This window comes from Vanellus vanellus (assembly GCF_965231255.1).
Source record: "Vanellus vanellus genome assembly, chromosome: 6".
NCBI lineage: Eukaryota > Metazoa > Chordata > Aves > Charadriiformes > Charadriidae > Vanellus > Vanellus vanellus.
The window spans coordinates 21977154-21996913 of record NC_138911.1 but is presented as its reverse complement, the minus strand read 5'-3'; the positions used below and the strand labels follow the sequence as shown (position 1 = coordinate 21996913).

The 19760-nt window shown below is 39.1% G+C and overlaps 2 protein-coding genes across 2 annotated transcripts in view; one reads left to right on the top strand and one right to left on the bottom strand.

Moving 5' to 3' along the window:
• The window catches only part of PDHX (pyruvate dehydrogenase complex component X), a 65308-nt gene extending 65100 nt beyond the window's left edge, over nt 1–208 (bottom strand). Inside the window, exon 1 of the mRNA XM_082485422.1 lies at nt 61–208. Within this exon, the coding sequence (XP_082341548.1) occupies nt 61–202 (142 nt within the window). The 5' untranslated portion in view covers nt 203–208. The remainder of the gene's footprint in view (nt 1–60) is intronic.
• Nucleotides 209–581: 373 nt separating this feature from the next.
• On the top strand, nt 582–19460 carry APIP (APAF1 interacting protein). The gene is made up of 8 exons (XM_082485500.1): nt 582–803; nt 6970–7070; nt 10106–10154; nt 11284–11401; nt 13969–14104; nt 16624–16791; nt 17348–17467; nt 18697–19460. The coding sequence occupies exons 1-7, from the start codon at nt 768–770 to the stop codon at nt 17445–17447; spliced, it is 708 nt and encodes a 235-aa protein (XP_082341626.1). The 5' UTR covers nt 582–767; the 3' UTR covers nt 17448–17467; nt 18697–19460.
• The last annotated feature ends 300 nt before the right edge of the window (nt 19461–19760 follow it).

Genomic DNA, 19760 nt, shown 5'->3' with positions numbered 1-19760 from the left:
GGCCAACGGCACAGGCCCCCGACTACCAACGAAGGATGTAGGATCCAGCGCAACACTCACCCCGTAGCTTTCCGGTCTCGTGCAGACGCCTCCAGCCTCCTCGAGCGGGTAAAGACACGCTAGTGACCAAAGCGGGCCGCCCCCCCAACAGCAGCCTCACCGCCCCCCTGCCGCCGCAGCTCAGCCACAAGGAAGCCGCCATCTTGGTTCGTCTCGCTCCTCTGCCCTCTCTAGGGCCAGGGCTGTCCTTCTCACTGCCTGAGCAGAAAAACATGCGGCACGCCCCCACCCCGAAGCCAAGCCTCCTCAGCGCGGAGGAGCGGCTGCACCAACGCCACCTGCTGCCACAGTGGCGAGCCCTCCCGCAACTGCAGCCGTGGGCGCTCAGCCGCTCTCCTGCTCGGGCCTGACTGCCTCTTTCGCCATAGGTACAAGCAAATGCCTACCACAGGCACACTCCCGCCTCTCTCAGCCCTGCCTGCCTGCCTGTCTGCCCCCAGGGTGCGCCCACATCGCATCTCGAGCTCCTCCCACTACTGGCCCTTTCCTGCCCTCCCGACTTGGCCGGGGAAGAGGGAGGGCTGGTCTCTCCATCCCACCCCAGCCAGTCCGCCTCCGCCTTGGGGCACGGCCCGTGCCGCCCGTCAGGGCATTGCTTGAGTCGCTCTCCCGCCGCCAGAGGTAGGCAAGCGCTCGGCAGGCGCCCGGGCGGCCCTCAAAGGAAGCTCCCGAGCAAGGACCCCCGTTCTCGCCGTCCGACCGGCGCCATGGCGGCCGCTGCCAACGACCGAGGCGCCACACAGGTCTCTCTGTCTCTCTGTTTCTCTGTTTCTCTGTCTCTCTGCTGACCGACCGACCGACCCGCCTGTCCAGCGCCCTCTTAGGCTGCGAGGGTCTCCTGGAGGCCCGAGGCGGGACAGCGAACCGGCAACGGCCTTACCGGCCCTGCGCTCCATGCGCCGCCTGGCTAGGGACACTGTGCGTCAGCGGGTGCTTCAGGGTAGCAGTTCGCAATTGCAGTTGTTGAGGCTGTTTTTGTAACCTTAGTAATTAGCTAGTAACCTTCGTGGTTACTGATTAGCAGAGAGTGAGAGTATAGAGATGTTATGAAATTTACAGCATTTCCCAAAATGTTGCCAGCTGACAATCTGGCTGCAGTTACAGGACTTTTGGCCCTAATTGTTTATTTATTTATGGTAACTCCAGGTTTTTTTTTTTTTTAGGTTTGCTTTGTTTTTTTTTCTGTTTGATTGTTTAGGGGTTTTGCAGTTTGGCAACTGTTCATTACTGTAAGTCGACACAACCTGAACGTGAGTCAGCAGTGCTGCACTTCATCAAGTGAAGCAAATGTCAAACGTTGTGCTACAGTGTATGGGAGCATCACCTGGACAAGGCTTGAAATACCTGTCCTGAGCAGCCCAAGCATCAAGAACAGTATGGACTGACAACAGGCAGATGAGAATCATCAGCAGAGTAGATAATGTGGCCTGTCAGGAAAGAGGGAAAGAATATACTCAGTTAAAAAAAAAAAAAAAAAAAAAAAAAAAAAAAAAAAAAAGAGCAAATGGAGTTGTCTTAATATGTAAAATATGGTCACAGAGACGAAAGGGAATAACATCTTCTTTATGCCCATAACTGTTTGGTAAGAGATAACAAACTTAAGTTTCAGCAAGCAAAGCTTAGATTAGGCATTAGGAAAATATTTCTAACATGGGACTCTTAAACAGATTGCCTAGGGAGTTTGTGGCTCACTGTCATTTTTTAACTTTTTAAAGAGGAGGTTAAAGTAGAGGAGCTTCCAAACCTTGTTAAACTTGATCCAGGCTGCCGTTTCCATCACTTCACCTTTGCTGTCTCCTGCCTCAGAACCACTGCCACTGTCTTGCATCTGTGTCCCATGCTGCTGCCACTGCTTCTCCATGCCTGATTCTCTAAGTCCAACACCAACTGGAAGCACTTTCCTGTAGCAACTGCAATAAGATGCAAGCGGTTTGTCTGTTCAGAGGGGCTGTGTTAAACAAAGCCTCTGCTTGCTGTGATTCTAAAGGCTAGAAGATGATCTCGAGGGGCTTACAAAATCCCAGTTCCCCTTTGCTTAAGTCTTACAATCTTACTTTACATCATCTAGGATCACTCATTCAGTCTTCAACTTTATAATAGGGTCACTGGTATTGGGGTGGGGGAACAGAACAGTGACAACAGCACTTTTTTGTTAATGTTGCAGCAAAAGTATTGGTACTAAGTAACTACCTGCCTGCCAGTTTTGTTATGTTGTGCTTATTTTTTTGCTTTTGTTCTCTTTATTCTGTGGGTGTTAACAGAATACCCCCACTAATGCTGATAAACAAACGTTTCTCTTGGAAACGTCCTTTCATGGGCATGGACTCAGATGAGCAGCTAATCAATTGTCACTTTTAAAAAAACTCTTAAAGATTCCAATTGCTGCAATAAAAACATTAAAAAAAAAAAAACAAAACCAAAAACAAGACACACCATAAATTATCAATTTCAGTTGGAGCTCTCTACTTGCTGTAAAAATTGACAGTCTGAGGCATTTAAGCAGAGTAGGAATCCTCACCACATTGCTTTCCTGTCTCTTCCTTACAATTATTTCTTTTTCTGACCTAAAACCCCTCCCTTTTACATTATAGAATCCTTGTATGGTGCTGAAAGTGTTGTAGAAAATAAAACTTTTTAAAGGCTCATGACATTATTTTTGCTACTTTGGTTTATTTGATCCATTTTTATGCTAAAGATAGATTTTAAACAGAAATCTACCTGCTTATTAATAGTACTTTTCTCACTGTATGTATACAGTGTAGCACAAATCTATTTTACTACATCAAATAGCACTATGTGGCTATTCAAAGAAACCTCATCATGATTTACTTGATATGAAATATCAATGCTATGATTTCATCTGTGCGGTCTGTGCTTATTTCTGGGGAATTTATGAAAGGGAGATACATATTTCAGACACTGTTTATTTACTATTATATCTTAAAATATCCACATTGTAGTTCAGTTTTACACCTTTTGAAAATTGTACCCAAAACCTTTACAAATGTGTTGTTCTACAAGTAGGGTGGGTCCACCTTGATTTCCATTACATTAGGTCCACATTGTTTTCTGGGTTTTTGTGTTGGGTGGCTTGGTTGTTTTGTTTTGTTTTTAAGTAATATTAGGTACAATAATTTGAATAAAACAGGAAAAAGCTAATTTTCCTTGAGCAACCAGTCTTGCAGAATACAATATTTTTTTAAAAAGATTTGACTGCTGGAAATAATCTAAATTTTCAGTGAATATTTTCAGTCAGTTTCTGTTTAGAAATTTATCAGCAAATTTGTTTTCAAAAGAATAATTTAATGGATTGAAAAATTAGTCACGTCTTTTAGTTCATGGATATTTGTCGAGTTTTCCTTCATATCTAACAGCATGTAGAAACTTAAGCTAAGATGGTAACAGCATAGCAGCAAAGAAGCTAAATTGTTCATGTTAGCTGTATCAGAAAACTAATGGGCCAGATCCTGAGTTGGAGATATAAAGGAAGAAACAATAGTACTTAGGTTAGAAATAGATAGTGATGTCATTTTGAGTAAGAGTCAAAACAAGATACTGTGGGCTTCAGTTTCGTGACAGGTGAATGGATAAAATTTATGTACATCCATTAATTCTGCATAAATAAATCAGAACAACAAAATGGGGACACATAATTTATACTTGTTTTGTATTTGTAAACATGACACATGCATTAATACTTTCAGATTCACAGTACATTTCAGAGTGATTAGTATTTGAGGAATGTTTAGGCAGTCAGAGTGTACTTGATGTATATTACTATTTTCAGTGGCAAAGAGCTGGAAAGGGGTGGTTTCATTCTCAGCTGTGTGAATGGGGATGGTTTCATATTTCTTTGTAAATGTAGGACTTTTCTTATTTGGCCTGAGGTCTTTTTCCTTCATGTACTCTTGTATATGCTGTTCAATTTGTTTCAAGTAATGTGAACTGATGAAGGTTTATGGTGCTCTAAAAATCTTAACTTCTTACATAAGTTTCTAGGAGTTCCAGTTAGAGGCTTGCTTGTATCACTTGAAATGTATAAACAGATGATTTTTTAATATATTAAAAGACTTCTTACATAAGTTTCTAGGAGTTCCAGTTAGAGGCTTGCTTGTATCACTTGAAATGTATAAACAGATGATTTTTTAATATATTAAAAGAGAGTGTAAGTAATAGAAATAAAATTAGAGCAGGCAGGAATAACATCTGAACTGAATTCCAGTTCTTTAAAGAAAAGTCACACCTCTGTGCCCAGCAAGATCATAGAGCAGATCCTCCAGGAAAATCTGCTAAGGCACATGGAAAATAAGGAGGTGATTGGTGACAGCCAACATGGCTTCACTAAGGGCAAATTGTGCCTGACAAATATGGTGGCCTTCTACTATGGCGTTACAGTGTTGGTGGAAAATGGGAGAGCAACAGATACAATCTACCCGGACTTGTGCAAAGCATTTGACACCATTCTGCGCAACATCCTGGTCTCTAAATTGGAGAGACATGGATTTGACCAGTTGACTACACGGTGGATAAGGAACTGGCTGAACGGTCGCACTCAAAGAGTTGCGGTCAACAGCTCCGCGTCCAAGTGGGGACTAATGATAAGTGGCATTCCTCAGAGGTTGGTACTGGGACCGGTGCTGTTTAACATCTTTGTTGGCGACATGGATGTTGGGATTGAGTGTGCACTCAGCAAGTTTGCCAACGATACCAAGCTGTGTGGAGTGATCGACACACTGGAGGGAAAGAATGCCATCTGGAGGGACCTGGACAGGCTTGAGAGGTGAGCCCATGCAAACCTCATGAAGTTCAACAAGGCCAAGTGCAAGGTCCTGCATGTGTGTCAGGGCGATCCCAAGCACAAATACAGGCTGGGCAGAGAATGGATTGAGAGCAGCCATGAGAAGGACTTGGGGGTGTTGGTTGATGAGAAGCTCAGCATGAGCCAGCAATGTGCACTTGCAGCCCCAAATGCCAACCGTATCCTGGGCTACATCAAAAGAAGCGTGGCCTGCAGGTCAAGGGAGGATTCTGCTGCTCTACTTCACTCTCATGAGATCACACCTGGTATATTGCGTCCAGCTCTGGAGTCCTCAACATACGAAGGACATGGATCTGTTGGAGTGAGTCCAGAGGAGGGCCAGAAAGATGATCAGAGGGCTGGAGCACCTCTCCTATGAAGACAGTCTGAGAGAGTAGGGGTTGTTCAGCCTGGAGAAGAAGGCTCCAGGGAGACCTTATAGCAGCATTCCAGTATCTGAAGGCCACCTACAAGAAAGCTGGAGAGGGACTTTTTATGAGGACATGTAGTGATAGGACGACAGGTAATGGCTTCAAACTGGAAGAGGATAGATTTAGAACAGATATTAGGAAGAAATTTTTCATTCTGAGGGTGGTGCTGAACTGGAACAAATTGCCCAGGAAAGTTGTGGAGGCTACATCCCGGGAAGTGTTCAAGGCCAGGCTGGATAGGGCTGTGAGCAACGTTGTCTAGTGGAAGGTCTCCCTGAGCATGGCAGATGGGTTGGAATGAGATGATCTTTAACATTCCTTCCAACCTAAACAGTTCTATGATTCTATGAAAATTGCTTCAGAAACAAGTGCCATTGAAGAATAGGGTACTGCACTATTAAGTTGAAGTGTACTGATCAGGCTTAATGCATATATGAAAAGAAATAAGTAAGAGTTGGTTGCAGTAGCAGGGTACTGTATTTGGTGACCTAACGGTTTAGTCTTCCTAAAAATAATTCATTTTTCTGTTGGAAACAATGCACGTAGCACATCTGTTGGGCTTAATTGCTGATTTCTGCCACATACCAGCATTTAAGAAACAAAACCAGCTATATTACTGTAGTAATGTATGTGGAAATCTTACCTCATTCCAGGGAGACAAATTGATATAAATAAAATTACTGCTGTTTCTCTACTGTTTAATTCCTTACTTGATGTTTTCAGTTATATAAGGATCTTTGTGAAAGCACGTGGATTGTTATTTTTACACTGGTAAATGGGGGAAGACTTTGGCTTTTTATTCTCTCAGACAAGCTAAAAGAAATACTCAAGACAACATGCAAATGCATAAATCCAAGCACACAGCATGAATTAAAGTAGCATCTCACAGTTTTCTCTGTGTATACTGGTTATAGTTCTCCTGTAAATGATTCCAATGTTCAAAATTTTCAGTTTTCCAATGTAGTACATCAAAGACTGATACCTGTTAGCTACAGCTTTCTTAGTTTTATATGTTCATTGCAGAGTCATTTCCAAGAAATAGTTTTGGCTAGTACTATAAAACCATCCTGTTTTAGATTAACTATGAATGAATCTCTTACTCTACAGATACCTTTGATTAATAGATAGATATAGGTATATTTATTGATGTAATAAATAAAGGAAAGTGGAAAAATTTAAGAACCTTTTTTTCCTCTGAAAGAAGTATTAAAATAAAGCATGTGAGGTAACCTCACACTGTAAAAATGTGGGAATGTGAAGTTCATGAAATGATTTGCCTGTATTTTCTGAAATTTGTAAATCAAGCAAAATAAACATATAGAAAACTGAATCAATGGGAAGTTATTAGTTGAGCTTTTCAAAATGGATAATGTTAGATGCATTTGTTTTTCTTTTTTTATGGCAATAGTCTATGACAATCTCGCTGTGGGCCACTGCACTGGAATAAATTTGAGATGAGACTTGCATTTTATTTAGGGGTTTTGCTTGTTCGTTTCAACGTGTGAAAGGCTCCTGCAAAGCATAAAGGTCATTGTGCAAACGCACATTTTGTAACTGAAGTTCATAAGCATAAATTAGGCTGTTGTACTGCAGTATGAAAGTACTACCCCTTTAAACTCAATTTCAGAATGGAACTTCTTAGGTTTGTGATGTTTCTGATGTTTTTTAATTTATTTTTAGGAGAAGTTACATCCAAGAAATCTTATCCCAGAGCTTTGTCGACTGTTTTATGGTTTAGGCTGGGTGACAGGAACTGGTGGAGGAATCAGCTTGAAACATGGGTGAGTAAAGGTGTAAGAATGTAATGATTAGAGAGAGAGAAGGTGGCTGTGTTTACTAGTTGGTGAGGGTATTTCAGTTCCATGAAAAATGTTTGAAAGTCAAGAGTGAGCAAGAAGGTAGAGGGAGAAATGAACAGTACACCAGATTTAACCATATAGAAGTGAGGTGGCTAGTCTGAATTAATTATTGCCGTCCCTTCAATGGAGAGAGACAGCTTCAGAGACTGACTTTTTTTTGTCCTTTTCCTATCTTTGTTTAAGGTAGATGAATTGTCTTTAAGGAATACCGCATTCCACCCTTTTCATTTCATTGACTATGGAATTTAGAATGTGGTACACCAGGCACACGGCTTTCAAATGCCTGTGGTTAGATGACATGAGCTGAATCCCACCCTAGATATTTTGCAGGCAAGAAATTTCCTTTAGGAAGGAAATTACTGTTCTACTGAGATCATCTCTAAAGAGGTATTCTTAACACATAATTAAAGCCCGACCGGTAACAGCAAAACAATTTTTGGTGTCTATACACTACTAAGGAACACAACTTTGCTTTTTAATTTGCTCGTCTCCCTTATTCATGCTTTCCAAGCTTTTAACGGAGACAGAGCTCCACTCAGTGGCCACTGAAAAAAGAGAAGTCCTCATTCTGCAAAATGCCTTGCATGGTGCCTGCAATTCTGTCCCCAGTCACAGGGTGTTGTGACACTTGAAAGTGTCAGACCTCTCATTTTTCTGATATACACTTGCATGCAGACACAAATTGCCATTGCTATTCAAATATAATAAAAAATATATATATATGAAGTAAAGGCTCTAAATGCTAGTATTCATGCTGTTCTAATGGCTTTGTGCAGGTTATTTCACTCCGCTGCTTGATTTTACAAGCAAAGCAACAGCAATAATAATAATGAGAGGGATGGTAAGAGGGTTAATTTTTGTTTTTCAAGTTCTTCATCTATGGAAAGATCTGTCTAGCACTAATTTCTCCTCAGTAGCTAAATGTAGCCTATTTTCTTCATCATTTCAGTGTGATTCATGTTGGTTGTGGTGTCAACACCACAACATTCTCTGTTGACACAAATGATGTCAACAGAGAATACTAATACAGTAGCACAGTTTTCCTCAGCAGTTCTACAACTTGGCTGCTCAGACTACACCAAAATACATATTTGAGTTGGTACCAATGTTGTACGTGGTATAGGAATAGTAATATATAAGGCTATACTCTTTTATAGCTACAGTAACAGTAGCTATGTTTCAAAATTAATAGCTATGAGGCAGAGATCAGACTAGCTTAGAATTGTTACATAGGAAATAGTGAAAGAACAACTGAAATTTGATTTAAATTCTAACAACTGGTTTTACAAGCTAATCCTAATCAGCATTATTCACTCTGCAGTTAATATTAACTAGTCAGAAAAAAAATGCCAGTTTGGACATGGGATAGCATATTAAAAATGGATCTAGAATTCTTTGTCAGGTGTCCTATATTTCAAAGGCTGTATTTCATCATCAGATTTTTCCTTTGTGATTAATTTCTAAAAAATAAAAAAAAAATGTTTTTTAAAAAAATGCATGTCTTTCATTAGTAACCAAATTACCACTTGATTTCTTGATCAGTTGTGCTCTCAATCACCTTACTTATGCACAGGAATTAAGACTAAATTAATGCAATGTTGGCAGTGTTAATTCATTAATGTTAAAAATTACAGATATGATAAAGCCACATTCTGATGTGCTTCACAGCCATTTTACCACTATGAAGAATTGGAAAAGACCCTTAAGATCATTGAATCCAACCATAAAGTGCCAAGTTCACCACTAAACCATGTGCTTAAGCACCATGCCTAAACATCCTTTAAATCCCTCCAGTGATGGCAACTCAACCACTTCCCTGGGCAGCCTGTTCCAATGCTTGCCAACCATTTCAGTGAAGAAATTTTTCCTAATATCCAATCTAAACCACCCCTGGTGCAACTTGAGGCCATTTCCTCTCGGCATATCACTTGCTACTCAAAGAAAAGACCAACACCCACCTTGCTGCATCCTCCTTTTGTGTAATTGTAGAGAACAGTAAGGTCTCCCCTGAGCCTCTTTTTTTGTCCAGACTGAACAAGCCCAGTTCCCTTAGCTGTTCCTCATAAGACTTGTTCTCTAGACCCTTCACCCGCTTTGTTACTCTTCTAAGTGCTCTTGTCCAGAAATATAAACATCTTGTGGTCCTTAGGAAAAGTACCTGTAACTTGACTAATTATTCACTAGATGTCTCTGTGCTCCTGAATTTAGTATGTTACTGATGAAACCGAATAGTGATTTCAATTGAGAGAGATAATCTGATTTTTTTTTTTGCTATTTTTGAAAATATTTCAGATACCATATTAAAGTAATTTTAGTTTAAATCAATTTTTATAGTCTTTGTTCATGTAAACCTTGCAAGAAGTCTACTTCTACTTGAATTTCATTTAATTGCATTATATTAGTGTTGTATTTTTATCGATACAAATAAATATACAAATGCATTAAAAACATGTTTTTAGCACAGTTATAACAAAAACCAGAAGTATTTACAGTGTAGAGTATTATAGATAATATTGTTTGTAGGTAGCCTGTGGATTTTTAAGTAACAGTCTTATCAGCTGTTTGTCATAGATCAGTATCAGCTTGCAATATTTTGTGTTCAATTTTTATTCTGAATTCTGGGGATTTAAGTCTGGAATTATTGCAGAGGGAGGTTATGTGTTTTTCTTTGTAGGAAAAATAAGGCTGTGCTTCCTACATGTGTTTCAGATCTTTTGTCAAGTTAAAAGCATGGTTTTGTACCCCTGCAAGTCAGAGATTTCATATCCCCTTGTATGATTCGATTCTATTTTGAAAACCATCTATGTGTCAATCTATGGAAGGAGCAAGAAAGTTGTTAAATTGTGAAGGGCTAGATTTGCTATTTCCTTCTTAGTGATTAGGATTGGGAGCTCTAATGCCTGTGCAGTTGGATAACCCTATGTTTATTGATTTTCCCTGTCTGTAACTTTTCTTAGGAATGAAATCTACATCGCTCCTTCAGGAGTCCAAAAAGAAAGAATACAGGTACATTGAACTGTATTTTTACCTCAGAGCTCATCTTGAGATGGATGAAAGTACCTCTGTTTAGAGTTTCCTTTTTCTTTATGTCAAGTTAGAAACTTGTTATGCTATTGATTGCCTTATTGAAACAACAGAGGATTTTGCCCAGTACTCCACTAGCATAGCAAGCCAACGTGTGTTTCAGTGGCCAGTATAGATTAGTCTTGATGATCTCTTTGCTTTAAATTAACACAGAAGACTGTGAGATGGGCTCTCCCCATGAAAAGGTGACTTTGTCTATCTGTCTCCTTTCCAAAAAAAACCCCAAAATATAAGTGGACAAGAGAATGGTAAATGATAACTATTTTACGACAGCAAGAACTCCCCCAGAATAGAATAATATGTGGAAAGGATTTGTTGTTTTCTAGATCTTGGGGTAAATACAATGAGCATTGAAAGGAATCTCTTCACTGATAGAAACTTGGGATTTCACAGCAGGGCTCACTGGGGATGTTGGCGAGTAAGGCAGGCAAAGGCATAATGGGAAGACCATGGCGGTCTGTTCTTTGCTAGCAGTAGCAGTGGATTGAGCACATTGAGTAAAGAAAACTCTTGCAACTGTATTTCCTGCTGATTTTTAAAGTAACATTAAAGAAGAAGGTTTTATTGCTGCTCTCAACAGTTCTTTTTACTGTTATGAGTAGCTGATTGATGCAAAGATAACATTCATGTAAAGCTACTAAAAACAAGGTTTAAAAAAATTCTACAAGTTTAATTAAACCTACATATATTTATGCCCTTCGTTGGTTCTTTAGGGGGGGAAAGGAAAAGTACATGTACATGTCTTTTTGAATCAGTTACTACTTCTTCTTTTGAGCTGTTGTCTGTTATTTAGATGCAGGCTGTCTCCTTTCTGAGAAAATTTTAGTTTTACAAATATCTGCTTTTCATGAGTCTGAATAAAAAAAGTACCTAATATTAATTCACATTACACAATGTCAGTAAATATTATTAGAAGCTAGAATAAATGTGGTGCATTACCGCACTTTTACGAAGTTAAATCACATTCGATATTAAATATATTTGTCTCCCTAGAAGGAAAACAAAACTATTCGGGTCATCACAGGTCAAAATAATTTCTTCTTTCTTACAGCCAGAAGATCTGTTTGTTTGTGACATGAATGAACGGGACATCAGTAGTCCACCACCGCACAAGAAACTGAAGAAAAGCCAGTGCACACCTCTTTTTATGAATGCCTACACTATGAGAGGTGCATAGCAAATGTTTTTAGTGATGACTGAAACACTGTATATATACATCCATAATTTGAAATTCAAAACCATATTCTTTATACATGGAAGTTACAGTGAAATAAACATGAAACTATAAAACAAATTGATGTGTAAAGGAATATGTACAATGGAAAGTAGTCCATGATAACATCCTGTGAGTGTCATTTATATTTTAATCTTCTCACGTAGCTATACATCATCTTTTTGGCACTAATATTTAGTGCAGTATATTAGTAGATTGTGGGAGGAGCTGGGGATTTACAGCATTTTTATACCAGCACTTTTGCCTATTCAGCAACTATGTTTTAGATCCTTTTACAACCATTGGCTGTGATAAAAGGTTCTTAATTATGGATAGGTGAAAAAAAGTATGAAACTTTTCTTTTGCAGGTGGACAGTAATAAAAAGCTTTTTGCTGTTGTGTAAGATTTGTATCTGTTGCTTTAGAAAGGATTTAGGCATTCTGATCTTTCTGTACCAGAAGTTTACGTGAGCTGAGGGAATTGGCTCATGTAGTTGCCAAGCCACTCTCCATGATATTTGAAAAGTCGTGGCAGTCAGGTTGAAGTCCCCGGTGACTATAAAAAGGGAAAAAGTGCACGCATTTTTAAAAAGGGTAGAAAGGAGCACCCTGGGAACTACCAACCTGTCAGCCTCACCTCTGTGCCTGGGAAGATCATGGAACAGATCCTCCTTGAAGCCATGCTAAGGCACATGGAGAACAGGGAGGTGATTTCAGATGGCCAGCGTGGCTTCAGCAAGGGCAAGTCCTGCCTGACCAAACCAGTGGCCTTCTATGATGGAGTGACTAAATCAGTGGACAACGGAAGAGTTACAGTTGTTGTCTATATGGACTTTTCTAAGGCCTTTGTCCCTCACAACAATTGGAGAACTCTAAATTGGAGAAGTACGGATTTGATGGGTTGGGCTGTTTAGTGAAGGAGGAACTGATTGGATGGTCACATGCAGAGGGCAGTGGTCAATGGCTCAATGTGCAGATGGACATCAGTGACAAGTGGTGTGCCTCAGGGGTGCGTATTGGGACCAGTACTATCTTCATCAGTGACATAGTGGGATTGAGTGCACCCTTGGCAAGTCTGTGGACAACACCAAGCTGAGTGGTGAGGTTGACATGCCTGAGGGATGGCATGCTGTCTAGAGGGACCTGGACAAGCTTGAGAAGTGGGCCTGTGTGAACCTCAAGAGGTTCAACAAGGCCAAGTGCTGGGTTCTGCACCTGTGTCAGGGCAACCCCTGGTACCAATACAGGCTGGGGGATGATGGGATTGAGAGCAGCTCTGCCAAGAAGCACTTGGGGGTACTGGTGGATGGAATGCCTGTCATTAGCTTACAATGCGTGCTCATGGCCCAGAAAGCCCACCATATCCTCACTGCATCAAAAGGAGTGTGGCCAGCAGGTTGAGGGAGGTGATTCTGTCCCTCTGCTCTGCTCTGGTGAGACCCCATCTGGAGTACTGCGTCCAGCTATGGAGTGCTTAGCACAGGAGAGATGTGGACCTGTTGAATGTAGTCCTGAGGAGGGCTACAAAAATAATCAGAGGGCTGGAGTACCTCTCCTGTGTGGACAGGCTGAGAGAGCTGGGGTTGTTCAGCCTGGAGAAGAGAAGGCTTAGGGGAGACCTCATTGTGACCTTTCTGTACTTAAAGGAGACCTACAGGAAAGATGGGGACAAACCTTTTAGCAGGGCCTGTTGTGATAGAAGGGCTAATACTTTTTAAACTAAAAGAGTGTAGATTCAGACTAGATAGAAGGAAGAAATTTTTTTACGGTGAGGGTGGTGAAACACTGGAAGAGGTTGCCCAGAGAAGTGGTAGGTGCCCTGTTGCTGGAAACTTTCAAGGTCTGGTTGGATGGGGCTCTGAGCAACCTGGTGTAGTTGAAGATGTCTGTGCTCATTGCAGGGCAGGTTGGACTAGATGACCTTTAAAGTTCCCTTCCAACCCAAACTATTCTGTGATTCTATGTGTACCGGAGGAAAACTAATTTCATATTTTTGGGAAAATTGCAATGAATTATAATTATTGTCTACCTATCTTTCCATCATGATACAATAAGATAACAATAAATATTTTTTCAGAGAATCATTGGATAATCAAAGAAAAGTACTAGCGTTAAAAAAAAAATTAAAGTTTTTTAAACATTTATTTCACAAATACATTTGCGAATTCTTTAGAATCTCAGGACTCTGATAAAATTAATAGACTTTTTCAGTCATTGCAGTGTGTAAAGAAATGTACAAGTACTGTTTCTCCTTGAATTTGTGCAAGTAGTTTCTGTCCTGGAATTCGTCACTAATTAAAAGTTAACTCTGATGTCCTAAGACAATCCATAATTATCCTGTATAGATAAGTAGTTATCTCATACCTTTGTTTAGGTTCCTGTATATTTTTTTCCTCTAATACACTATTTGCTAAGATTCCTAGCCAAAGGAAATGAAATAAGTATGTGAATAAAATTTTCTTACTAGACACATTCTAAAATTAATTCTAAAAATATATTTTTTTCTTCTTTTTCTCTTCTTAGGGGCAGGCGCAGTTATCCATACTCATTCCAAGGCTGCTGTTATGGCTACCCTTCTTTACCCAGGGAGTGAGTTCACTATTACCCATCAGGAGATGATAAAAGGAATCCAGAAGTGTACTTCAGGAGGATATTACCGGTACTTCTGTATATTTAAGAAAAGAGGCATGCTATTTGATCATTTGTTTTCAGCAATATAAATAGATAACAGGGCATTTGAGTTATGTGCATCAATGTATGTAATATAAAGTATTAGGAAGGTCTCAAGCCTATGGAAGAGATCTGAGATAAAATCTTGTAATGTCAAGGTTTCTGTGATCTGTTGAGCTACAGAAACAAACCAAATAAAGAGCTATGCCCTGACAAATATCTCAAGAACAGAGATGTTAACACATCTATACAGTGTTAAATTGAAACTGGAGCCAACCAACGTTAGGTTGGATTAGTAACATACAAACTACATTTGGGTGGACTTCACATATCACTGCCTGTGCTAGTTTAGGGCATGTTAAGAGAGCAGAGGATTTCAGGTTTTACTTGACAGACTTTGAAAGAAAATTCAGAATAAACAGCTCATTAAAGATAATGTTATTACTGTTCAAGGATGAGCTCTGAGGTAAGTGCTGAGTTATTCCAAATTATGTGTGATGGCTTGTTTTGAGGACTCCACCCACAGAATGTTAAACTGGGATCCGCAAACATTTATGTAACATATGACAATTAAATGAAAAATTGAAATGCTAAATTCTTTCCACTTTTTGATGTTAATTTTTGTAACTACCTATTGCCCTTTGGCAAGAGAGCAAGCCATATGTCTGGCATGCAATTTTACGCCTGGGCATATTTTATTCAGTTTTGGTTGACTTGCCAGCTTTAACTTCTTGTTAGAATTAGCATTTGTATTTTTAATGTGGCAAAAGACACACCTTATACTGAATTGTCTGACAACACTGGTTTTAGAAAAATCCACAGCAGTTTTCTTTTTTTGGATGTGCATTTTGGATTCTCAAACATTCCTAAATGTTAGTCAGGAGACATTGTATTTATTGGCTTCCATATCTCCGAGTTGCCCTGTGTCATCCTGTTAATTTACCAGAAAAACTAAAGAAATAGCAGCTCCAGATTACATGGTTCCTAAGTATATATTTGTCCATGCTACACTGATTCCACTGTCTTGCCTCATACAAGGATCCCCATTGAATTCAGAAGAAATTCAATAGTACAGAATGGGATCTTTCTTTTGACAGTATATTGTTTCTAATTACATAAACTTTTTCTGGAAGCTATCCAGGAAAATGCTACAGATAGGATAACCAGAAGTATTTGTTGGGCTAAATATGATCCGAGTGATGCCAGAATAGTTTTACTTCAGTAGAAGAACTAGATCTGTAGCGAGAACTAGATCTATAGTAAGTAGCTTTGAAAGTCTCAGATTATCCCAAGGTATTTTATATGAAGTTTTGACTAAATGTAGGCAGCTTATATTTCAATAAAACTAAAGAGATATCAAGTTTTTAACTCATTCAGAGTCTTCTTGGGGTTTTATAGATATTGTTCCTGATAAAAATGTTTAGGAATCCATTATGGTATTTATACCTGCTTCCAAACTCATGTCCAAGCAGAAAGCAGAACCTAGGAAACCAATCCTTTACCTCATTTGGCCTCACTAGTAGTAAACACTCCAAATTTAATTTTAATGATCAGAATATGGAAGAGTCAAAATAAACCTACAAAAAACACTTAATTTTCTTCATTTACTATTTTTATAGACTTCCTTGGGAAAGCATCAGCATTGAAAACTGTAAGGGATGAGACTCTAATTTTCTGAATATCTGATTTGAAGTACAAGCTGTATTATTTTTACAAATGCTTTCTCTCTGTGTTTTATAGAAGTAAGTACTACTAGCATCCACTCATGAAATATCTATATGATCTCAATGATAAATTTGAACCTGAACTGGGGACTTCCTAAATTTAAACAAGTTTCTGCCAGTGTTAATTAAGGTTCAAACAATGCCAGAAGAAACTCTTAGGCAAGTTCCACTGAGTAACATGTATCATCTTGTCTTTGGAACTGGGGTTCTCAGGTTCTTTTAAGATCACATATGGCCCACCAATGACTCCGTCACAGAGAATTTATTTTTCATGTGTTGACTCTACTTTCTATTTATATGCCTTAGCAGGACAGTCTTATTTCCAGGGGCTTTTTGGACTACCTAAATTAATTTTTTCTGCTCTCCAGCAAATAGCTTAATTTCCTTCTTCGTGATGCGATTCTTTTAAATAATTTAATCTGAGATAAAGCTTGTAGGTGATGCCAATACAGGATGAGGAGAGTCTGAAAAAGTTGCAAAGGGACCCAACTACAAAGTGATAAGTGAACAAACAGCTACACCTAATACATTAAAGTGTTACTTTCTTATTGTGCCTCAAGTGTAGCTCAGGTACTGCCAGCATAGCATACGTCTGGGAGTGAGAGACGTTCCTGAGAGTTCTTATGTTACAGCATGACTCACAAGAGAAGAGTGTAAAATCATTAGTGTTGAAAATTTATTAACATCTTTACACAGTCAAAGGAGAATCTCTTTCTTAGGGAAAGGCTTCATACATCCAAACACAGTGGTTTTTTAAATACATGAACATTAATCTTTCTTTTAGATATGATGATACACTGGTGGTTCCCATTATTGAGAATACACCAGAAGAGAAGGATCTCAAGGAGAGAATGGCATGTGCGGTGGAAAAATACCCAGATTCTTGTGCTGTATTGGTCAGACGTCATGGAGTTTATGTATGGGGAGAAACATGGGAAAAAGCCAAAACAATGTGAGTACAATTTAGGAATATGGTATCTTTTGCTATTATACCTCAAAATCTTAATGACCTTAATGTCATGTGTATTTCCAACCCGTGGACAATGATTCATAACATTAAGTTCTGGCCTCACTGAATGTGTAGGGAGCTTTTGAGAATGGGTTCATACATGATTCCACCACTTATTTTTCCTTTCATATCTATGCTGGCTGATAGGGTTTCTAACATTCTCCTTTTGTATGGACAACTTCCTCCTCATATGAAACCTGCAGGCAATCTTTGCTTTCACATGACACCTGCCAGTACCGTTTGGGTAGTCCTCCCTAGTCCCAGTTTTGGAATTTACTTCTTTATTTCCTGATGGAAATGCAGCAAATCACAATCATGTAGCAAAAATGCTGGGCATTTTACATACCGCATAATGGAAGTAAATGATAATAGAGCTGTCCAGTCAGACCGTCACATTGCTGATGAAAAGCTCATGGAAGAAAACTATTAATTTTCATAAAACATGGTAAGACTTAAGCCTTGCTTTACATTTAACTTTTTTTTTTCCTTTTAATTTTAGGTGTGAGTGTTATGATTACTTGTTTGATATCGCAGTGCAGATGAAGCAGCATGGGCTAGATCCTTCAAAACATCCAACGGGAGAAAACGGGATCTTGTAAATGACAACATTTATATTCAGGTGTGAATTTATCTGTAGAGTTGATCTGTTTGGAGGGAGAAATTACAGATGACACCATCACTTCAGTCTGTTTTGCCACTCAGGAAATGTCAGTATTGCACAACTCCCCCACTCCACTCTATTACCACTGCAATTTTATCTATGCCTAAAATAATGCTCCTTTACCACACAATGCAACAGAAAGACATGTATTAATAATTAAGCATGTCCCAGGCATATTTTAGCACCTATGTACAGCATGGAGTGCAACTGATTTTTAAAAGTAAATTGTATCAAGCATTACCAGAAAAAGGCAATAGAGAAAAAAAGACCCCAGCCTACTAAGCTAATCTATACAGAGTTGTCTGAGCATCCACTTTTGTTCTTCAGCTTGCAGGATCAGGTTTGATTTCAGTCCATCTCAGTGGTATTACTTCTGTGGTAGGTTGGGTTTTTTCCTTTGATCAGAAATGGCTGGTTGCAATTTGTTTAATTTTCATTGATTAGTGTCACCTGTTTACCTCATACAGCAAATGACCACGACTTTCTTTTTTCTAATGTGGCAATGATCAATGTTTTGAAAGTTTTCATAACAAATATTTTAAAGTAAAAGCATGTAGATAATATGATCAGGCAGTACTATACGTGAAGGATCCCTGAAACAATTCTCACATAAGCAATATACAGCTTAGTATGGCAAAATAAAGTGGTAGCATAATGTTTCACAGTCTGGAACACTTCTTCCTGAAAATCTACGCAAGTTTAAAGATACCAGTACTGAGATTATAAAGGAGTTGCTCTGCCAAAGTGATGGTCTAATTAAACTGGATAGGCTACCCTGTTGCACAGAGTTGGCCCATCAGATAATCCTCTCCACCCACCATGTTTGCATCAGAAGAGCTGACAAATGGCTGCTCAGGAAGCATGGGCGAAGAACAGACAGGTACTTGGATCATTAGCCTTTATGCCCACACTAGAGGAGGAAACAGTGGGACAGGAGGCTTGCTGTCAAGTGAGTCTCTGTGTGAACAGGTATTTGGAGTGCTGCCACCACATACAGTGATGAAGACACAGTGGCTACCACACCTGCACAGAGCTACGACATAGCCCACGAGAACCATTCTAAAATTGCTTCTCAGCTCCTGCAATTAAATAGGTTGGGCTAACATAGTGGCATTAATATTCCTTTGCCTATTTCTTATGACTACGTGCCTAGTTTTAGAATATTTTATCTTATTTCTCCTGTACAGGTTTCTTACATGATGATGGGAGTTCCAGATTGCACCTCAGTCTGTTAAAACCACAAGGGGGTGCTGTCATGCTCTGCTGATTAACAGATGTTAGCAGTCAGTTTTGACTGTTGAACACATCCAAGAAGAAAAGGAGAGTTAAAAAAAAAAAAAAAAAAAGCTGAACAATCATTGCTGTTTATCAATCCTGTCAAATTATCAATCCTGTCAAATGCTACCATAGAAGCAATGAAAATTCAGATGCAAAGAAAGATTTTGAAAAAAGCTATGGAGAACTAATGTGACATTTTGTTTGTGTGCCTTAAAAATTCATGTTTCAACAACCTGCATTTGTTGATCCTGCTCTAGTGCTACATCATTTAACTTGTTCTAAGTCTCCATTTCTGAAAGTTATAGAAGCTTTTATTCTTGGGGGAAAAAAGAAAGGACGACCCCTTGATTAGAAGTTAAGAATAAAGTTTAAAGCATGGTTTGAACTTTTGATTCATTCATGCTGTGCTAATAAGATTTTTTTAACTAAGCCTGTAGCATATGTATTTTTAAATTCTCTTCATTTTCATTATAATGAGTAGGAAACAAAATTTTATAGCATGCGTCTGGAAGTTGTTACTGAGAGACTGCTCTGGGTCTTGTCTGTTTTTTACCTCTTTAAATTCACTTACTTTCAATAAGATTTTGTTTATTACAAATTTTAAACAGCTTTTTATGACCTATGGTGAGCCAGCCTAAGGTAGATTTACTCAAACTGCTCATTAAAATATAGTCTCACATATTTATGTGTGTTAGTGTCTTCTTTCAAAATCTCTTCGAATGGCCCCCCAGTGGCATCAGTCTAAGCCTTGATTGACCAACTGTCTGACCGAGTATTGAGACTCTAGTCCCAAGGGTCAATTGAGACAGGGTAAGCGCCACTTCCCATTGCATCATCTCTGGTGCTTTTTTGAGCAAGTATTAACTCTTCAACCTAAGAGAAAACTACTGCAGGCGTTGGGGGAAGAAGATTATTATATTGTTTCCTAATAAGCCACTGGTAAAACATTGAATCAACTCAGAGGTGGGTCCAA

What these genes read in the sequence shown, in the direction of transcription:
- APIP (XM_082485500.1), top strand. Translation starts at nt 768, where the DNA reads ATGGCGGCCGCTGCCAACGACCGAGGCGCCACACAG. An exon ending in ACGACCGAGGCGCCACACAG is followed by an intron (nt 804 to 6,969) that starts GTCTCTCTGTCT and finishes ATTTATTTTTAG; the next exon opens with GAGAAGTTACATCCAAGAAA. An exon ending in GGAATCAGCTTGAAACATGG is followed by an intron (nt 7,071 to 10,105) that starts GTGAGTAAAGGT and finishes AACTTTTCTTAG; the next exon opens with GAATGAAATCTACATCGCTC.